We start from the raw sequence: 19246 nt of genomic DNA, 5'->3' as shown, positions 1-19246 counted from the left end.
ATTCAAAGCCGAACTTAGCTACCTTTAAGTCATCCCAGTTCGGAACTTAGTGGAGATGATGGCGGTGATGTTTTGGAAAACTACATTTTTACCCAACTATCACATAATCGTCAAAAACCAAAAACATCTGCCAATTTTAGTTCTAATTTTGCTTCAGCTGTTTTACCAGCTGGTCCACTAATACAATCATACTACTCACTCGTGCTCATATGTTATTAACACTACCACAAACGTTCGTGTGACTATGAAACCAGAAAAGACGGTTATGATTAGAGCTAGAATACCAAAAACCAATTAATTATAGCTTGACTTGATGAATTTGTCATTGAATATTTCCAAAAAAAAATTGGACACATCCCTCAAGACAAGTTAAAATAACTGATCTCTCTCCTCAAAACAGTCTATAGACTATTATGATCAGAGCGAGAAAACTGGAGACTGGTTAATTATAACTTGCCTTAGGGTATTTCTCAAAGTATTTACTTTTTCAACATGTTATGATGCGAGAGAACCGAAGATCAGTTTATTGTTTCTTTCCCTTTCATCGCATTATTCTACAAACAGTATGTTTGTAAGCGTGGATCAGCTGGTAAAACAACTGAAGCAACCGTGTCTAGTTACGGTTGAAACTAACTGACAGTTGCCTTGAAGTCTACATTTAATAGCGAAGTTTTGTTTTTTGAAATTTCTATTTAAATGTTTTTATAATGAAAATACAACCGGATGTTATGTAATAGTATGCTTGTTAATTTGTTGTTCTGACAAGTTTGAGGGTTGCGGAACTAGCCGATGGCGAGTGAAGTGTTCACACAAGCCAAAACAATAATTTATAAGCAATTACGGAAGTTATTCTACATATTAACGGGCGGTACTTTACCGCCCGCTGATATGTAAAACGACTAACGGTTGACTGAATGTCATTTACTAGTATATTACTTCCGAGGTTCCAAGTTGTGTATTTGATAAGTGTGGTGTTACAGCCCGACCCGAAGGGGAAGGCTGTATTCCCCACTTGTCAAATAACAACTTGGAACCTCGTAAGTACAATGCTTTACGTGATTAGGCAATGTAAATTAAAATGAAACATGCCGTAACATGTAAAATCATTTACAATCAATAATACACAGAGATGTTATCGGTACTAAATCCGAGACGCAAGCCAAATGACCGATTTAATCAAATGTTGTTACACACTGCGCTGTTGAGTTGTTGCTTCGCATTCTAGCATCGCCTTCGGCTCGTGCTCACTTGGCAAAATAAATAGTTCCAAACAATGACGTAATCATAAAAAGTGACGTAAGGTTCACTTTACCGCACGCGAGCATGTAAAGTATTCTAAATGTCTGCATTAATCAATTTCGATAGAATAAACGAAAGCGGTACTGTTCATCGAAATAAGAGATTAAGATGGGTTTATACCAGTTGCTATCATTCTGCGTTCAGTCTAGTCACACTTACTGTGAATGTACCGTGAAACGAATTTTAAATTCTTTGTTTACAAAAAAAGAGCTGAAAATAAGTGAATTTTTTTTATTGCAACTGTTTTGTGGTCAAGATACCGTCGAGACGTTTATGATGAACAGAAAGAAGGAATTTCGGTTTTTCTCTTATTTTTTTTTTCACACTAAATATTAATAGAACAGTCCCCACATACAGATATTCAGATATTTAAGTTAACTGTTGAGCATTATAAATGTAAAATGCAGGATGCCTTTCAAAATTAAAAAATAATGTAATTATAACTATTGTAGTCTAATAAATAATTTAGCATTTTCTTTACCTTAGCTCTTTTTTTTCGCCACTAATAAAATAGAAGAGGTTCAAAAACGGCATCCATTCTACCTCACAGAGAAACCTTGTTATGTTGTGATATGCTGGGATCAAAAAGAAATGATCTTGGCATTGAATACTACGTGAGCCGATGGATTCAGCTTCTGTAATCTTGTGGTCAACATTATTCGCTGTTACTTTTATCACATAACAAACTGCACAAATACAGATAATTTCAGCCACTTGGGTCACACCAGATAATAAAGCTAGCACGCGGATGTGAATGGTTCAGTGGATATTTTTCTGAGGAATGCTGCAATTCTTTGACTAATCGGAACCAAAACGTACGGGATTTAATGGACTAAATTGAAGTTCACATCCAAGGAGGATTACACGATTAAGTCTCTTAGTTGCATTTAGTCCAAGAAGTACAGCACACCTCATATGTTCTATATACATTTCTAGAAAATTTGGGTACCAATAACTTCGCCAACCGTACTCAGAGGTTTCTTAACCTGTTCTTTAAGAATCTAGTCTACTTCATCAAAAAGTATGCTTAAAGTAAAGTGGTGAGCACGGCAGAGTAAAAGTAACCCAGGCAGGAGCGCTTGTTTGACTAGGGACCTGAATAATCTAGTAGCTCTATGTTTTTTGCGAATTAAATTTTTCAACTTATGTCAGTGTTCATTTGAGTTCATTTTCATACAGTGTATTAGGTCCCTCATTTGACTTTTCAATAATGAACCGCTCCTGCCAGGTTTGCTTTTACTCTGCCGTGGCGGTGAGTGAATGTTTGTAAGCGGGCGTCACGTGACGCAGGTCCTCTAGTACAATATTTTCCAATTTTTTTTAGGTATTAAGGAACCACGACAGAGTAAAGTTAACCAGGCAGGAGCGCTGATATGACTAGGGACCTGAATAATCTAGTAGCCTTATATTTTTTGCGAACAAAATTATTACGTCAGAGTTCATTTGAGTTCATTTTCATCCAGTGTATTAGGTCCCTTACTTGACTATTCGAAAATGAACCGCTCCTGCCTGATTTATTTTACTCTGCCGTGAAGGAACATATTTACAGCATCCTTTTGGCTTCAATGACCCCAAAAATAATTTATTTGGAATCTAGACATCCATATGAGTTTAACGAGCTGTCACACATAAAAAACGATTAAGATTTCAACGAGTATTGAACTTCTCCTCATAACTCCTAAACGTTTCTTTAGATTTTCCTAAAAATTTTGGTTATACAGTCAGAGGCAGTGAGATTTCAGCATGAATTTACTTCAGCTGTTTTTCAGCTGATCCACACATACAATCAAAACTGTTTATACTTGTTCATACGGTTGAAGCTGCTATACGCACACACGTGGTATTGGTAAAACCGTATAAAGATGTTTAAACGTTTTGATTGTTCGTGTGGATCAGCTGAAAAACAGCTGAATCAAATTCATGTTGAAATTTCATTGTCTCTAACTGTAGGTCAATCTCAAGAAAATTTTACAGAAACAAATTGTGTCACAAGTATGTTGAGGAAGCTATTGTTAACGAAATTGTTAAATCAGCGAAAATATGTCCGGAAAGACACGCATTTCTGCCACTTTGTGACTTTTCTTAAAATTTTCTCTCTTAAATTTTTTGGGTCAAATTTTTGTTGTTAAAATTTTTGTTTACAGGCTCCGTACTACGTAGGCCTACAACGATATCAGTGATTTTGTAAATTAATGACATAAAGGTTTTTGACTGATTATGAATTTTCAGAACGCCCAAGGCTGTATATATGTATACTGTTGGTATCAAGTTTTTAGTGGCAATATGACGGTTTATTACGCAAAAACCAGATTCACCTATGTCATGATTATCGTTGCCTTGACGATGTGATGAATTTTTTGTATGAACCATCATCAGAAGTGTTATCTCCACAATATTCACTTCGCCTGTGTATGCCGAAATCGATTTGTAAGAACTGACAATCTATATATAGTTTTAACTGACAATCTAATTCATGCAATTGATTCCACATTCCCCAATTGATATTAATATCGACGTTATGATGCAAGTGTTTTATGGTGTTACTTGCGTAATATTGTTCTCATTTGGTAACATATTTACATGTGGAATGAATGAATAAAGCGAAATGGATTGAAACTGTCAGTTTCTATAATTCTCTAACAGTACGCTTTGGTAATATTTCCTCGCCCGTAAACTGTGTACACTGAGAAAAAAGATTACGTCTGACACGTATAAAGTGTGGTAAGGAAGTTGTACGCCAGACACGAATGCGTGCTAACGTACGACACGTATTTTTATACATACGTCTTGTATAATATACGAGTGGCATGTTTCTGACCTTGTCATCGTATATTATCGAGGAGGGACTCACTCCAGTAAATCTCCAGTAAATATGCATCAGCTTGGGTCAATTTGCATCAAGTTGGGCTAGTATATGAATTTAATTTTGTAAATTACCGGGCAAGATGCTTATAAATGATATAAAGAGCCATTAAAAATGTTGTTGTGATTTACTGTGATTTAATTTTATTTACTGACTCCGAAGTGAGTCCCCCCTCGTATATTATACAATGACTATGTATGTTAACTTTAACTCTGCCGTGATTGAAATCAAGGTGTGGAGGTAATGTAAATAACTGAATTAGATTTGCAGCAGCACGAACGTTTTCGAGACAGACACCATCATCAATAAAACTTCATTAGACGTTTTCAGCTCGAATAAAATTGTGTCGTAAAAGCAGTATTTTTCCAAGATCTTTCTTCGACGTTCCTTACCGTTGCATTCAACACGTGCTAAATATAAAATTCGATTTACTTCAACCGAAACACTAAATAGTCATAATTTTGAAATTAAATGGCACTCGTTGCACCGAGAGAAATTCCTATCGTTGAGATGCATTACGAAAATTAACCAAACTCCATAAATCAATTGTCCGAAAATGCGTCATTATATCGAGTATTTTGAATTTATAAATTATCGTTAAGCTCTAGTACACTGCACATTGATCGGTCATCACAAAAATGTTTTTCCTTCTGAAGAAAATTATGGAACTAAAAACGTTTCAATCAACGATAAGAAAACAAAATATTAAAGAGCGCAATTTCGTAAGTCTATAAATCATCAACGCAATGAGAAATATGAATTTTATTTGTTAATAATCACTCGAACAGAGAGCACTTGCATATTCTATATATATGTTAAATCTGATGTAAAAAAAACATTTCCTTATATTGTTCATAGAAAGGAACACGAAAATAAACGTTCTTATCAAGAGACACACACTGCTCGGTTAAACTGATTTTTTTTTTCGTCGATAGTTTTCGAACGGTTATCTGAAAGCAATTACAACCAACGATAATTTTGTGATCATGTGAAAAATATGTGTGTGGACGATTTATATCTACTAAGAGAACTTATTCAAATAATTGAGAGTGTGATTACATTTGCATAATTAATTGATTACAATTAATATTATTGCTCTTCACATTTTTGTCGTGCAAATACTATTCGTAAATATCAGTAACTAAAAACGACTGGATCATTGACCATCATAGAACTATTAAAACGAAACAAAGAAATACGGTGCTTCGAACACAATCGGTTCAGATAAATAAAAGAGAATTTGTAAACGTGTGTCTACAGTCAACATCCACAATTGATACCTTCAACTGAATCAAAATGATACTGCCCAACAACACGGGAGGATGGTTCCTTCAATCATTAATAATTCTGGCTAATCAGACGGATCGAAGTCCGAACAATACGTTCGGAGACTATTTACATTTGCCTATTGGCGCGAGTACTGGTGAGTAAAATATAATAGATATTCGTGTCACGTCGCAATTTGAGATTGATGAGAGTTACATGAACAGCGCACGTGTATCGTTTGTACAGTGTTGTTTATCTAAGTTAATTAATGTGACCATAATGTCTTGTTAACAAATTAAATCAAAAAACCACAAAACTGGACGAAAATCTACGACGAACGGGAAGTATGTTCAAAAACGTTTCTATTTATCAAAAAAATTTGATCAACAAAACCGCAACTATTTCGGTGCATTTCTACTTTTTAAAGTTATTCATCTATCACGACAGAGTAAAGTTAACCAGGCAGGAGCGCTTGTTTGACTAGGGACCTGATTAATCTAGTAGCCCTTGATATTTTGCGAATAAAATTTTTCAATTTATGTCAGTATTCATTTGAGTTCATTTTCATCCCATGTATTAGGTCCCTTATTTGACGTTTCGAAAATGAACAGCTCCTGCCTGGTTTATTTTACTCTGCCGTGCATCTATTCTAAAGGCTATTCAAAAATGAATAACATTAAGCTCGATGATCACCGTCTCGGAGTGAGTGTTTATATTCAATTTGTGGATATAATGCGTACCGTGTTTTGCTATATAACAGAACCGTAATTCCTCATTTATTGTGGACGTCGTTGTCAATAACAAATGCTTAGTCGTTTATAAAAGAATGCTCTTGACAGTTGGTGTGTTAATTCATTCTTATTATCACTCTTCACCAATTTTATCATTCGTTTCTCACCAATGAATTCATCTACTCGATCTCATTGCCACTGGATACCATCTGAAAGGAAAACTCTACAAAACCACCCTGAGAACCCAAACTGTTTCCAACGATGCATACAAAACTTTTCCATAACTCGTTAGGAAATTTTTATATATTTTTTAGTCTCCGAAGTAGTGCTGCTACGACTCTGCCTACGCAATTTTCAATGACATAATTCATGCATATTATAAATGTTAGTGTGCGCATAATTAGTGTGTGAAAATTATTTTACTTAGCATTTTGTTGCATGACTTCTGACCGACCACAACCACAAACAACAAATTGTGAAATCGTTTAACTCTTTTTTTTTTGTACGCATCTGTGAGGCTGTGTTTTTTCCTCGAACTCTGAATGCTGATTTTCGCATTTATCAAACTAAGTGACTTTGGACCGGCTTTGTGAGTGTGCTACTACACTAACAGCAAACGAATTATATGATTCTGTAACCGCGTAAATATTGTGCGAATCTCTCGTCACGAACATTCAAATATACTTGCTGTTCAAACTCTACGATTTGTTGCTAAACTTTAATTAAACTTCGCTTCAGTGTAATTGTGATGGGTTTGTAGAAAGATGTAGATAGACTGTACATTGTAGAGTTTAATATTCCACTGATGAAAGTCATCCACAATGTTACAGACAAATTAAAAATTTAGGTTTATGGAACTTACGGAACAAAGATCTTGACCATCTTCTCTGAGCTTTGAACCCGACTCACTCCCATATGAGTGGGAACAACAAATATGTCCTACTTTCCGCCCACTCACTCTTTCTCTCACTTACGTGATTCGCTGTCGACTCTAAAACTAAAAGGATTTATGGTAATAGCGGTAATAGCCACGTACGCATAACACGAGAACTGTGTGAATGCTTAAATCTTTTAACAATTACGAATAGTAACTAATCTATTTCGTTTGCATGTACAGTAAATACTTCTTCTCTGCGAACGCACACGTCATATTATTTCCTTATTTATTTGATAATAAAATCTATGCAAAGAGCGCTCTGAAAGCATCTAATGAATTCAACTCTAATCTGACGATAAGAATATACCTAACTGAAGTAAAGTAACGAGAAGAAGCAGCAGAAAAAAAAAACGAATGTGTCGAACAAACATACATTGATCTGAAATGGTTCTTAAGAGTTGTTTATTTTGATCAGTGGCATTTGGTCAGTGATTTATTGTTAATGGTTTATGGGGTTATCGCAAAACGATTTTTTCTGTTTCAATGAAAATATCAACGGTACAAAGGTTGAGTTTTGAATTTATTGAATATTTTGTTTGTGCGAAATGTTTTGAGAACTTCTGAATTGAAGAAAGAATGCAATGTTGGGAATTAGTGCAAAAGTGACTCATGATTCATTTCCTATACAATTCTTATCATTGAGATGGGTGGGATTAAATTGTTTTGCATAATAATTACCTGCGCCCCATTGGGGATAATGTCACAATATTTTCATTTCAAATGTTTGTTGTTTTAAATCATCGCGACTATTAGATGAAACTTTTTGTTGTTGTTGTTGTTCTCTATACAGATAGTACATAGGCAAAATATGGACTTTGGTCGATCACTAAAAATGTTAACATTGACCTAAGAAATAGAATTTGTTTGTGTTTTTCAAAAATTGTATTGAAATTTTAATTTACAAATATTGGCTTAATGAAATCAGAACCGAATTATCGTTACAGTTGTTGTTTGCTGTTTCGCAGAAACGTGCTACCATACACAAATACATTTTATTGAATTTTCTAATAAATAATTCGGTTTATTTTTAGATTTTTTGTTTTGTTTTTATGGAACGTCAAAAGGGAATTCCTAAGTAGATGTCTTTCATATGAGTTTTAGATTTTATATTAAAAGTTTTAATTATGAAGAGTTTATTCGACGGAGTTGTTTTTCAGCAGCAAATACGGGAAATTTTTAATGAGTCAGATTGATTGTTTCGATAATTTCTTTGTCTGTAGATTGTTTAGATGGGAGAATTATATTGCAATCTTTATGCTTCAAACAAATCAAGATTTTTAGGTTCTTTAACCCTATTTTCTATTTATTTATTTATTCTACCACAAAAGAACACTGAGGTCGTAACCTACTTATATGAGTTACCTGGTTAATAGTAGATTATGCCCTTGTTTAGAAATCTTTAATTTGCCAGGAGGGATGCAACCATACGTAGTTCCAAACAATCACTTAAGTTATTTTACTCACTAATCCCCCGGAAATAGTACATTACATCCGTGGTTCCAATTTTTATTTTTGACTACTGAAGAAGTTATAGCCCCATCCGAAGGGGAGGGCGATGCGATATTCCTTCTCGTCAAAATGAAAATTTGGAACCACGGACGTACTGTGATTTGGTAATATAAATATATGAGCGAAGCGCCATTTCACGACAGAGTAAAGTTAACCAGGAGCCAGGAGCCCAACGCACTTCAAGCAAAAGTGCTATAAATGACAGCTGCCAAATAGAGTACTACTTTGTATGAAATTTTATCCCCACTCTTTTTACAGTGTAAATTTTTTTATGGAGCACTGTCAAGTTTCAGTACCCTATTTAGAGTACCACTTTTGCTTGAAGTGCGTTGAGTAGCCCTATATTTTTTGCGAACAAAATTTTTCAATTTATGTCAGTGTTCATTTGAGTTCATTTTCATTCGGTGTATTAGGTCCCTTATTTGACATTTCGAAAATGAACCGCCGCTCCTGCCTGGTTTATTTTACTCTGTCGTGGCCATTTTCAATGACGTAACATGTAAAACATGAGTAATGAAGTAATGACTCATTTCCCCAAACATTTAACAATAATGATTACTAATCCTATCATTTTTTTGATTTGAGTATGGCCTAGTGTTTGATATAAAATCTTCCACTTCTTAGTTAACAGTCAACGAATAAGCGTTTGAGCAATGAATGTATTTAAATTTATGAAACACTTAAAATACAGTACGTGTGAGCTTCCACTCGTCAAAATAAAACTAGTAAGCACAAACGGAATCTACTATTGTGATATTCCTCACAACTAGCCTAGTAATACTATATACCCAAGACTATGTGAGCCGATCATGCGGATGATGTTACACGAATGACACACTATTACCAAGTCTGTGGCTTCGTGTGTGAAATAGGAGAATTTCCTAGACAATTTTACAGACTCGAATATGCAAGCGTTTGTACACTATATGTATTCACGAGCGCAATCTCCTACTTTTTTTAAAAAACTAGTTTAACATTGTTGGTAATTTTTAGAACTTTTTCGTTTGTGTCTTATAACTGACACGACAGTTGATATCTCTGCTAACTTCAATTCGCTTTATTCATGCAAATAAAAATGGGATAAAGCCGTTTCCTTCAAGTTGATAGTTTTTCGGTCGAATGTTTTGACTCTTCATCTAAGCTGATCACGAAAACAGTAGCAGTCTCCATCGACTTGTAGAAGATCACTTTTATGTATACCAAAAATTTTGTAAGGAAGCAGCTGAACAGTGCCAGCCACCTTTGTGACTGTCCTAATCTGTTCTTTCAGATCCTCACAACAAAAACATAGTGTCAGTAGATCCAGAAATATTCAAATTTATTCCGCTTTGCGATGAATTGGATGAATTCAATAATTTTTTTGGTACAAATTAATTATTGTGTCGACGGATGTTCTGGTACATTTTGCTGCATGCACTACGCCGACTATGACTCCACAGCTGAATATTGTGCATGTATATAACATATAAAATCATAATAATCGAAACTCTTGTGATGTTAATGTTATGTTGGTCGTTCTATAAGATGATTGTTTTTGTTGTTCACTGTCCGACTAAATTTTAATTTTTGTCAATCGGGCTCGACAAAGTCTAATCTAAAAGTGAGTAGAATCCAGTGAGATCATTCGAATAAGAAAAAACCGACGACTTTCTATTAACAAGCAAATTCGGTTTATTTAAATTTTAAAACTATTTTGGTACAGCGGTGTGTATCCGTAATCCGTGCATGTCCTTTATTTCTTCTTTTAATGTGTCAGTGATCATTTGATGCTGTTTCACTCGGGATATTCCTTCGAATTCGGACGATTCAACAACAATTTCGTACATTGCTCCACAGCCACCCGAAACGTCTGACACTTGAATGTTTTTCGCCTGTACAACCACAAATGACAATTTAGTTAAACATTCGATGAATTTCAAATGGTCCACGACCCACCTGTACAAATTTTGATTTTAACGCTTCTTCCAGCTCCTTTTCGGTATATTTTGGCTTTCCATTTGCTCCCGACCACATGCGGGACAGTAACTAAGAACGAAACAATGTAAAGCAAATGCTAACATTTCTTACGTGACACTGTATCTACTCACTGATATATTCCGGAACTGGTTCAGAGCGACAAGTTTGTGCATTCTAAACATTTCTAATTTTTCGAATTATTCACTTTTCACACAACAACAGCGAGAAAAATGTTTTCTGTTGTGCAATTCGCTGACTATGATGTGTGTTGCATAAAAGTGACATACCGACAGAATGAACAAAATTCTCGATTTTCGTGTGGTGTATTCTTGTCCATATTCACTATACATTCGTCGGCATAGAGAGGATGTCATAGTACGATTGTCGATGTAAGATAACAGAAAATCATACACAACATTCGAAACGGCATTTCTTCTTATAGATTCATCAGCACTCTATTATTGCGCTGTTGCTTGTGCGTATTCGAAATGTTTATTCAAATCATTTAAAAATTGTGAGCCAAACATCAAAACAACTTTGTTTCAATCGTACGTCTCGAAGCTTTCAATTTCTTATCAACTATGCCGATGGTAATTGCTTAAAAGATTAACGTACATATGTTCGAGGGCCGTACAAACAATGTTCAGTTGAAATTTTGTATAAAATATCGATAACCGACTAATTCACCACGCTAAGTTTTACCATTATGGGCTGTGAGACATTGAGTTTTTCAGAAAAACTGTTGCACGACAGGCTCACAGGCCTTCAAGATCATGATATTTTCATAAAAATTGAATCATTTTATTGATTGTCCCATGCGAAAGTTGACCATTACATGACAGTTAGCACTCTGTGAAAATAATCTATTACATGAAGGATATTTTCAGTTCATTTTACGTAATCAACTTTCGCCTGGGGCAACTAATAAATGCTGTTGATGCTGGTATGCCAAACGGTTAGATTATGATGTGATACGAAAAACGTTGGTTCTTCGATTTTCGTTATCTAGTTTATAGAAGAAAAAAAATCGTTGGCGAGTTGGGCGTTGAAAATTTGACAATTTATCTTGTCAGGCAACGAAGGTCGTAGAACAATTATTTTTCGTAGCAGGTAATGCATAGCAATTTAGCATAGTTTTTAAGCCGCAATCTTTTGAGGGATTCAAAGTGCCTTGGGGCACTGGTCAATTAGTTCTCTCGTTTTACAGATTTTACATAAATTTATTCACTTGCAGATTCAAAAACTCCCAAATGCTATGGAGTCTACGGCTGCTTTCCAATCGAATATCCATGGACGACAATAACGCGACCGGTCAGCCTTTATCCAGAAAGTCCCAATAAAATCAATGTCAACTTTCCCGTATTCAATCGACACAATCGACAAATACCGTGGAAGCTCGATCTGAACGATCCGAAAAAGACGAAAGGCATCGGAATAAATCCGTACGGAAATATCTATTTCATTGCACATGGGTACATCGACTCTGGGGACAGGCCATGGGTAAGTTATCTCTGAGAGTTATTCACATAATGTGAAGGGACAAAGAGTTGAGTCTTTGTGTTCAACTTTGTGTTCAACTTTGTGTTCCGAGACGAAGCTGAGGTCTAAGGTTACACGAAAACGCAGCTTTGCGACTAAGTCGCACATGTATGCAATACGTACATGCTATATCAAAAACCGTTCACACTTCAAGCACTTCCTCGGAAGCTTTCATCATATAAAATCACTTTCATGACTTTACTTCATTACTGATTTTTCAACAGATTCAAGACATGACGAATGCTTTACTTGATGAAGATCCACAGGGAACAGCAACAGTGATAGTGGTTGACTGGGGCGATGGTATGTAATATTTCAGTCATTTTCAAAATGTTACCGAATTCTGATGGAAAATTTTGTAGGTTCTAGCCCTCCTTACACACAGGCTGTGGCTAATATTCGTTTGATCGGTGCCATTACCGCGCATGTCATTCACATGGTCTATGAAGAATTGAGTTTACCCAATACATACAAAATTCACATGATCGGCCATTCCCTTGGTAATGTCTGACGTGTACTCCTTTTATTTAAACTGCCATTCAACTTACTCATATTATGTTATAGGGGCACATTTGTGTGGTTATGCCGGTTATTATTTGCAGAAGGACTTTGGTCTGACGCTGGGTCGCATTACCGCACTCGATCCTGCAGAGCCACTATTTACCGACACTGATCCGATAGTACGTCTCGATCGAACCGATGCTAATTATGTGGATGTCATACACACTGATACTTTGCCATTCACCAGCGGTGGTCTTGGCATGAGAATGGCTATTGGACATGTGGACTTTTACCCAAACGGAGGTTACAACAATCCAGGTTGCGACGGTCCCGTTCAGGACTACATAACGCAAGAGAAAGGTTCACTGTTCTGGGGAGTTCAACAGTTTGTCAGTTGCAATCACATTCGTGCCCATCAGTTCATGACCGATAGCATACGATCGAAGTGTCCATTTAATGGCATCAGCTGCGACAGTTACGATGACTTCAAGGAGGGGTATTGCTTCGATTGTAACCAAGACGATGGATATCGTTGCTTTAAATTTGGCCTCAAGAGCATCGACAGCTATGAAACGTTAGTGTCGCAGGGCAAGATAATGGATGCCGAACCGATTAAAGTTTATTTGATGACAAACGGCAAAAGTCCATACTGTCGAACCCATTACAAAGTCACCATAAAAATGTCATCGTCGATGGAAAGTACGATGCATGGCGGTGAGGTCGGAGACATGTGGATTATTATACATGCTGATCAACACAATGCCACGGAAAAGATGCGACTATCGCCCGAAACAGTGTAAGTAAAAACAAAAACTGATCGTTACAGACTGGATATAGACTGATGATTCTAACGCTTTCAGATCGCGATTCTACGAACCTGGACTGGAGTACACAGCTGTTGCTTCGGGAAGAGATATTGGCATTCCAAAGTATGCCTACATGGAATGGGAGTATAAAGCAAATCCATTGAACCCGTTGACTTGGAGAATATTATCGACGCCGAGAGTCTACGTGGAATACATAACAATAGAGTCGCTAGAACATCGATCAAAGTGAGTTTCCGTTAATTTGTTGTTCTTCGAATAAAGAAGACTGATTACGAATTGATCCTTTCAGGCTGAAGCTATGTCCGATTTTTGGTAATCCAGTTCAAGCAGATAGTGAAAACTTGTTCATGGACGACTATTGTAAGGATTACAACAAACGATTTTCTGCCGGTTCCAATCGATACAACGACTAGACGATTCAGCCTTCTCACGTCCTCTATCGAACAATGCACTTTTTTTTGTAGTATTTAATGTGTTAGCTTTAGTAATCGATGACCAAAGAATTGACGTACGATGGTGCGTGGCTAAATAAAAATTTACTTTTTTTTTAAGAAAAAAAAAATATTTGGTCCTCTAGCTCTGAGAGACTTAATAATTGAACCAGAGACGGTTAATAGTTCAAACTAAAAATACAAAATTGCACAACTTACAATTCAGTAAGTGATAGGGGATTGATGACACGCAACAAAGATCCTTCGACAGTGTTTTACCAACTTCTATATTCTATATTGATAAGTCACAACCTAATTCATGAGAGTCTTTTATTGTCCATGGGCGTTCTCTTTGCAAAGCCAGTTCTGCTTTCAGTTCAAGTTTAAAAAAAGTTTCCTCTCAATCGAAAAAGATGCCTTTCAAGCATTTTGTGTGTTTTCCTTTTCAAAATTGATTCACATACCTGCCTTCACATACGGACATTTGGATGAAAATTTTATGCAGCTTGTCCTGGACTGTGTAGATGTTATGCCGCAATGAAATCGAATAGCCTTTTCTCACAGAATAGCTATCTAATCGTCTAACTTTACTAGTATAGTCTTCATTGACTGTGACAGATGTGTGAAAAGTGGATACATTAGGAGAAATTTTGGAATATTGGATGATTCAGATGGGGCCGAAGAGAATCTGCCGCACGAGTTTATAAATGCTTTTGGTTCCATAAGGAAAAAGATTTCGCTTGCATTAGGCTCAGAACGCTATAAGATATTAACAAGAGTGAAGTACCCTTTGAAGCGATTCCATTGTAAAATCCAAAAAAAAACTTTGTATTCTTGAAAGGGTAACATTCTCACTCCGACTCCCACTTCAGTGTGTATTTCATCCGCTATGTCTCACAGAGAGCAAACCCTGAATTGGCGTACAGACCGACTAACTATGTTCTAACTACACTTTCAAAACATCTCCATTATAGTGAGACATGGCTTTTGATCTCCTGAGAGATTCACCATCAGAACATTGTCTATCATCCTATCTCTTGAGAGATTCACCAAATTATAAGAGAATTACCAGTTTAATCAGCTGTACCTTTACTTTAATTTTCTCTGTAGATTTTATATTCCATGCGTCAAGATGTACGTGGAATGGGCCGCATACTCTCCTAGGTTAACATCTCAATGAAAATATATATTCCTCTTGCGTCCTGAACGTTCACAAACACGACTTGACTTTCGCTCGTCTGTGTTGCAAGTCTAACAAGTATCTCTCCGAAGTCAGTTCATTTTATAGAAGTTACATTTGTGGAAACTGACTGAACGGTTAGACGCGATCATTATTTATTTCACGTCATACGTTGGAACACATTGAATTCCCTTTCATCCAAAGAGCATTGCAATTCGATTAGCTATAGTTTTTAAGTATTTTTGTCCGACTGATTACCAATAAGAAGAAGAAGACGGTTGGATGTGCATCACTACTCAGTTTACCCTTACTTCGGAAAGGATTTTGTTGAAGTTTTTTCTTTTTCATTAAAAAAAAACCGTCGAAATTCGAAACGTTATACATACAACTTTATAAACGATGAATGTGTTAACTTGTTGATAGTAAAATTGCACACAGATGGAGAAGAACAAACAAAGTGAAACAATCAAAAATCTACATAATAAAATTGCATACAACATCCCATATACCCAGTCGACTCCATTAAGATAAGAAACTACAAGCATTACCAATTTAGCGAAAGATATACGACAGCTAAATAACCGGACCATATCAACGCCATCAACATCATAGAAGCGCACGGTACGGTCTTCTCGGTCTGAATGCGTGAATTATAACATTTAAAATAAATAATTTCTTTTTTTTTGTTCATTCGCGTTTTTCGCTTCGATGGGGTTTTTGCTTTTATTTGGTGTGTGCAAATTTTATGCATATTCGTTTTGCAAATACATCCATTTTAAAAGTAGCAAAATTATGCCGATGGATGGGAGTCATTAAGATATGCCTAATGGAAACTGCATAATTTTAAATGGGAATATAAAAAATGTTTCGATTAGTGGTAATGGCGCAAAATAATGCATATGAAATTGTCACTTGTTAAGATAACTTTTAGCGGACGAGCAAAACTTTCAAATCAATTTGTGAATAAAACGAAATTGAGCGACGATATATTAAGCTCAGCGGAATCGATCATCTAGAAGTAATAGAAGCTCGGAATTTCTGTACCTTACTCTTTGTATAATTTTAACATAATTTTAGCTAAATTGCTTTTGATTGAATTAATGCTCCAAACGGATCGGGCGAAAAAAAGGACTGTACATTTGTTTCAATAAAAGCAGTTTCAACCGTGTAATTAAAGGCTCGTGTTGAACTAAATTTTGACCCGATCCTGAACTGTGATTGCGGATTCCAACCGAACTATAATTTTTAATTTTCCGGTTCAACCTGACCCTAAACTTTCCCCTTTCAAAAAAACCAAAAAAATAGTGTTCCTGATATGCGTGAATAGTTTCAGGTTCAGGCTGAACCCGACATTCAAATTCAGGTTCTGGTCCAAACAGACATTGAAATTCTGGTTCTGATCGACCTGAAATTATAATTTAGGTTCGGGTCAAGAACCAATTTATGGTTAACCCGGACTTTGACATGTAAACTCGAACCTTAAAATGTATTGTCAATACTTTTTCGAAACCTTTTTGTATTGCAAAAATTGTAAGGTTCTCCTTATTCGCTTCGCAAGCCAGTAAATTCTTAAAAATGTCAACGTCGTTTCTTATACAGAAAGATAACCGCCAATCAGCTAACACGATAAAATGTCTTAGACAAGGTCTAATCAATTTCTGGAACAGAAAATGTTGGAGGATGAGATTTTTACAAGGTAAAATTGGGTTTTTATTCAGTAATATTTAGAAAAACACACGATTCTCTTCATCTTTATATGCCTTTTATCAGTTCTCGGAAACACAGCAACTTTTCCAAAGCTCCCTAAAATATGTAAGTCCAATGTATCCATCCATTGCTACAATACTATCTAAAATTAAATAAATTAATGAAGAAATGGGCTGACCTGATGCATGATGGGATAAGCTGATATGATCTAATTTCTGAAAAACCTGATCAGGTTCGTACAAATTTTTCAGGTAGCCTGAAACCTAGTTGTACCTCTTTTTTGAGTTACTGGCAGGCTTCAGGACAAAATTCAATGAATCTGATTCAGGTTACAACCGATTTGGATTCCCTGGTTGGGGAAACCTGATCTGATTACGAGCCTTTTTTATGGAATTTTTGTCTAATTTATCAATTGAATGTTCCCTTGAGGCTCCAGGATGTAATGCATTTAGCACGATTCAATGAAGAAATGATAAAATAACATTTACTCACAATCATATAGAGCGGAAGTCGCCACCAACGAATATGGAAATATTCCAAGCACATTGACGAGTAGCCATGGAATCAGGGCTATTGTCCATCTCTACAGTGTCCATAGAAGCGAATAATTAAAAACTTAGAAAGCCAAGTGCAAAGTCTCTTAAAATTATCTTACATATTTCACACCGACCACCAAGACGATGCTTGTCAATAATTTATAAAAAATTATCCGGAGTATGATAGCGTCGCATTTATGTGGAGGGTCACAGAAATCATTAATGAAATTGTGTGGATAGCCTTTCAGATTGTTATTGGTAGCCATGCGTAATAACACCAAAATTAACGAAAAAGACTCAACAAAGCCCCATATCATTAACACATTACTGACTACTGACCGCTTACTTTTCTTGTTACCGTCTATGTCACCATCGACACCGTCTTCACCTGTTTTAGCCTTTTTAAGACGCTTCTTCCAATCTCGTGTCTTTTTAAGAAAATAGGAAAAAATGAGCGTTTCCAATACCATTTCACACCACAAATACTGTTGCTGTTGATGAAACGACAAATTAGATGAAACTGTAAGAATTACAATATTGCGTGAAACAACTGGGCTTTTATCGAATTCCGACTTTGTAACTGATAATGAATCATTTTGTTTATATCGCACACACACACAGATATAATATAAAATGAGCATCGCCAACAATTGTTCATAACTTTGTGATTAAATCAGCAACACCCGAACCGTAATAGTAGTGATTCAAATGGATCGTCCAGATCGGTTTTTTTTAAATAAGACCGGAACCATTTTCTTGAAATTAGTAATTGTGAGCACAAGGGAATTGCAATAAATGTTATCATATCGGCGCCCGGTAAGTTGTTTGCTATGTATGATACCTACTTCCTTAGCCTACACTTGATATAACCATTCATACCCGCAACTGTAAAGTACTTTACTACCTGCCCCATGCGAAAGTTGACCATTACTTTGCAATTGGCTCACTGCGAAAACTATCCCTTACATGTGTCTGTGTCGCTCAGTCACAGAGAACGGACGTGTTTATGCGTTGCTCTCTAAAAGTGTTTCTTTTGTGTGGCTGTGTGTGAATTCATTTTCGATTTTGTCTAATTTCTGTGCCAACTTTTACGGCTTTGGTGTTTTTATTTTGCTGTAATGGTTAAATGGTGAAATTATTTTAAAGGTTTTATTAACGAAATCAAAGTGTTGTTCTCGTAGGTCATTTTCTCTTTGATCAATAAAGTTGTTCTCGCCTCATTGTGCGATATCAACAATTGTGTTATTTCCTTTGTTATTTAACATGTGCTTCGTGGCGTCGGTGTACGGATTAACAATCGACTCTACCAGAAGCTAATGCTAAATTACGTGCTCGATTAATGTACGAAAATGACACATTGCCGTATGGCATCTGGCAGTCAATTTTAGTGCAGGTAAGGTACAAACGCCTCGGGTTCTCATTTGACACCCCAAAACCACATAGCAAATTTTTACAAATTTGCTGTGGTACAATCCAAGATACAGAAACTATCTTGTACTCCAAAATGACCGCGAGGTTTAACAGATCTATTGATTGATACGTTGTATGGATGTCAAGGGATATGACGAAATACGAATCATTCAAACGCTACAACCTGCAACGCCAGAACGAGTTCAGTCACATGGTGGCATGGCGATTTATACGAAGAGGCAACTCATGGCCTATGGTGATTAGACACTTGCTATTACCTAAAACTAATAGCCGTAACCGTAACAAAGTCGGAAATATCAAAAAACCCAACATTCGCTTTCTCCATAAAAGAAACCATATCGACATAACGTCAATAGTAGAAAGAGCTACAACATGACAATGTTGATAGCGCCATCTTTGGGAAAATGTACAGGTCAATTAGTGATGGTTGTGGTATTCGCATACCACCCACGGCTTGGAGAATTCACAACGTATGGGACGTTACCACACGGTCGATTTGTGAACAATCTAAGTCGGGAGAGATATGATGTAAA

General features: G+C 36.1%; 2 protein-coding genes and 1 long non-coding RNA gene across 3 annotated transcripts; 1 reads left to right on the top strand and 2 right to left on the bottom strand.

The window, feature by feature from the left end:
• The first annotated feature begins 4904 nt into the window (after positions 1-4904).
• Positions 4905-13990, top strand: LOC119068406 (pancreatic lipase-related protein 2). The gene is made up of 7 exons (XM_037171969.1): positions 4905-5585; positions 11796-12061; positions 12325-12403; positions 12463-12600; positions 12665-13397; positions 13462-13653; positions 13718-13990. Exons 1-7 carry the CDS (start codon positions 5459-5461, stop codon positions 13839-13841), a joined length of 1659 nt encoding a protein of 552 aa, XP_037027864.1. The 5' UTR covers positions 4905-5458; the 3' UTR covers positions 13842-13990.
• LOC119068407 (bolA-like protein 3) lies at positions 10253-10909 on the bottom strand. Its single transcript, XM_037171970.1, has 3 exons — positions 10693-10909; positions 10541-10630; positions 10253-10476 (listed from the first exon to the last, which is right to left on the bottom strand). Exons 1-3 carry the CDS (start codon positions 10741-10743, stop codon positions 10294-10296), a joined length of 324 nt encoding a protein of 107 aa, XP_037027865.1. The 5' UTR covers positions 10744-10909; the 3' UTR covers positions 10253-10293.
• A 2808-nt stretch (positions 13991-16798) lies between the features above and the next one.
• Positions 16799-17819, bottom strand: LOC119068408. Its single transcript, XR_005086154.1, has 3 exons — positions 17402-17819; positions 17239-17329; positions 16799-16888 (listed from the first exon to the last, which is right to left on the bottom strand). It is a non-coding gene; the product is annotated as an uncharacterized LOC119068408 (long non-coding RNA).
• Positions 17820-19246: the final 1427 nt, after the last annotated feature.

The sequence above is a fragment of the Bradysia coprophila genome, assembly GCF_014529535.1.
Source record: "Bradysia coprophila strain Holo2 chromosome X unlocalized genomic scaffold, BU_Bcop_v1 contig_185, whole genome shotgun sequence".
Classification (NCBI taxonomy): domain Eukaryota; kingdom Metazoa; phylum Arthropoda; class Insecta; order Diptera; family Sciaridae; genus Bradysia; species Bradysia coprophila.
This window is presented reverse-complemented; position numbering and strand designations above follow the sequence as displayed.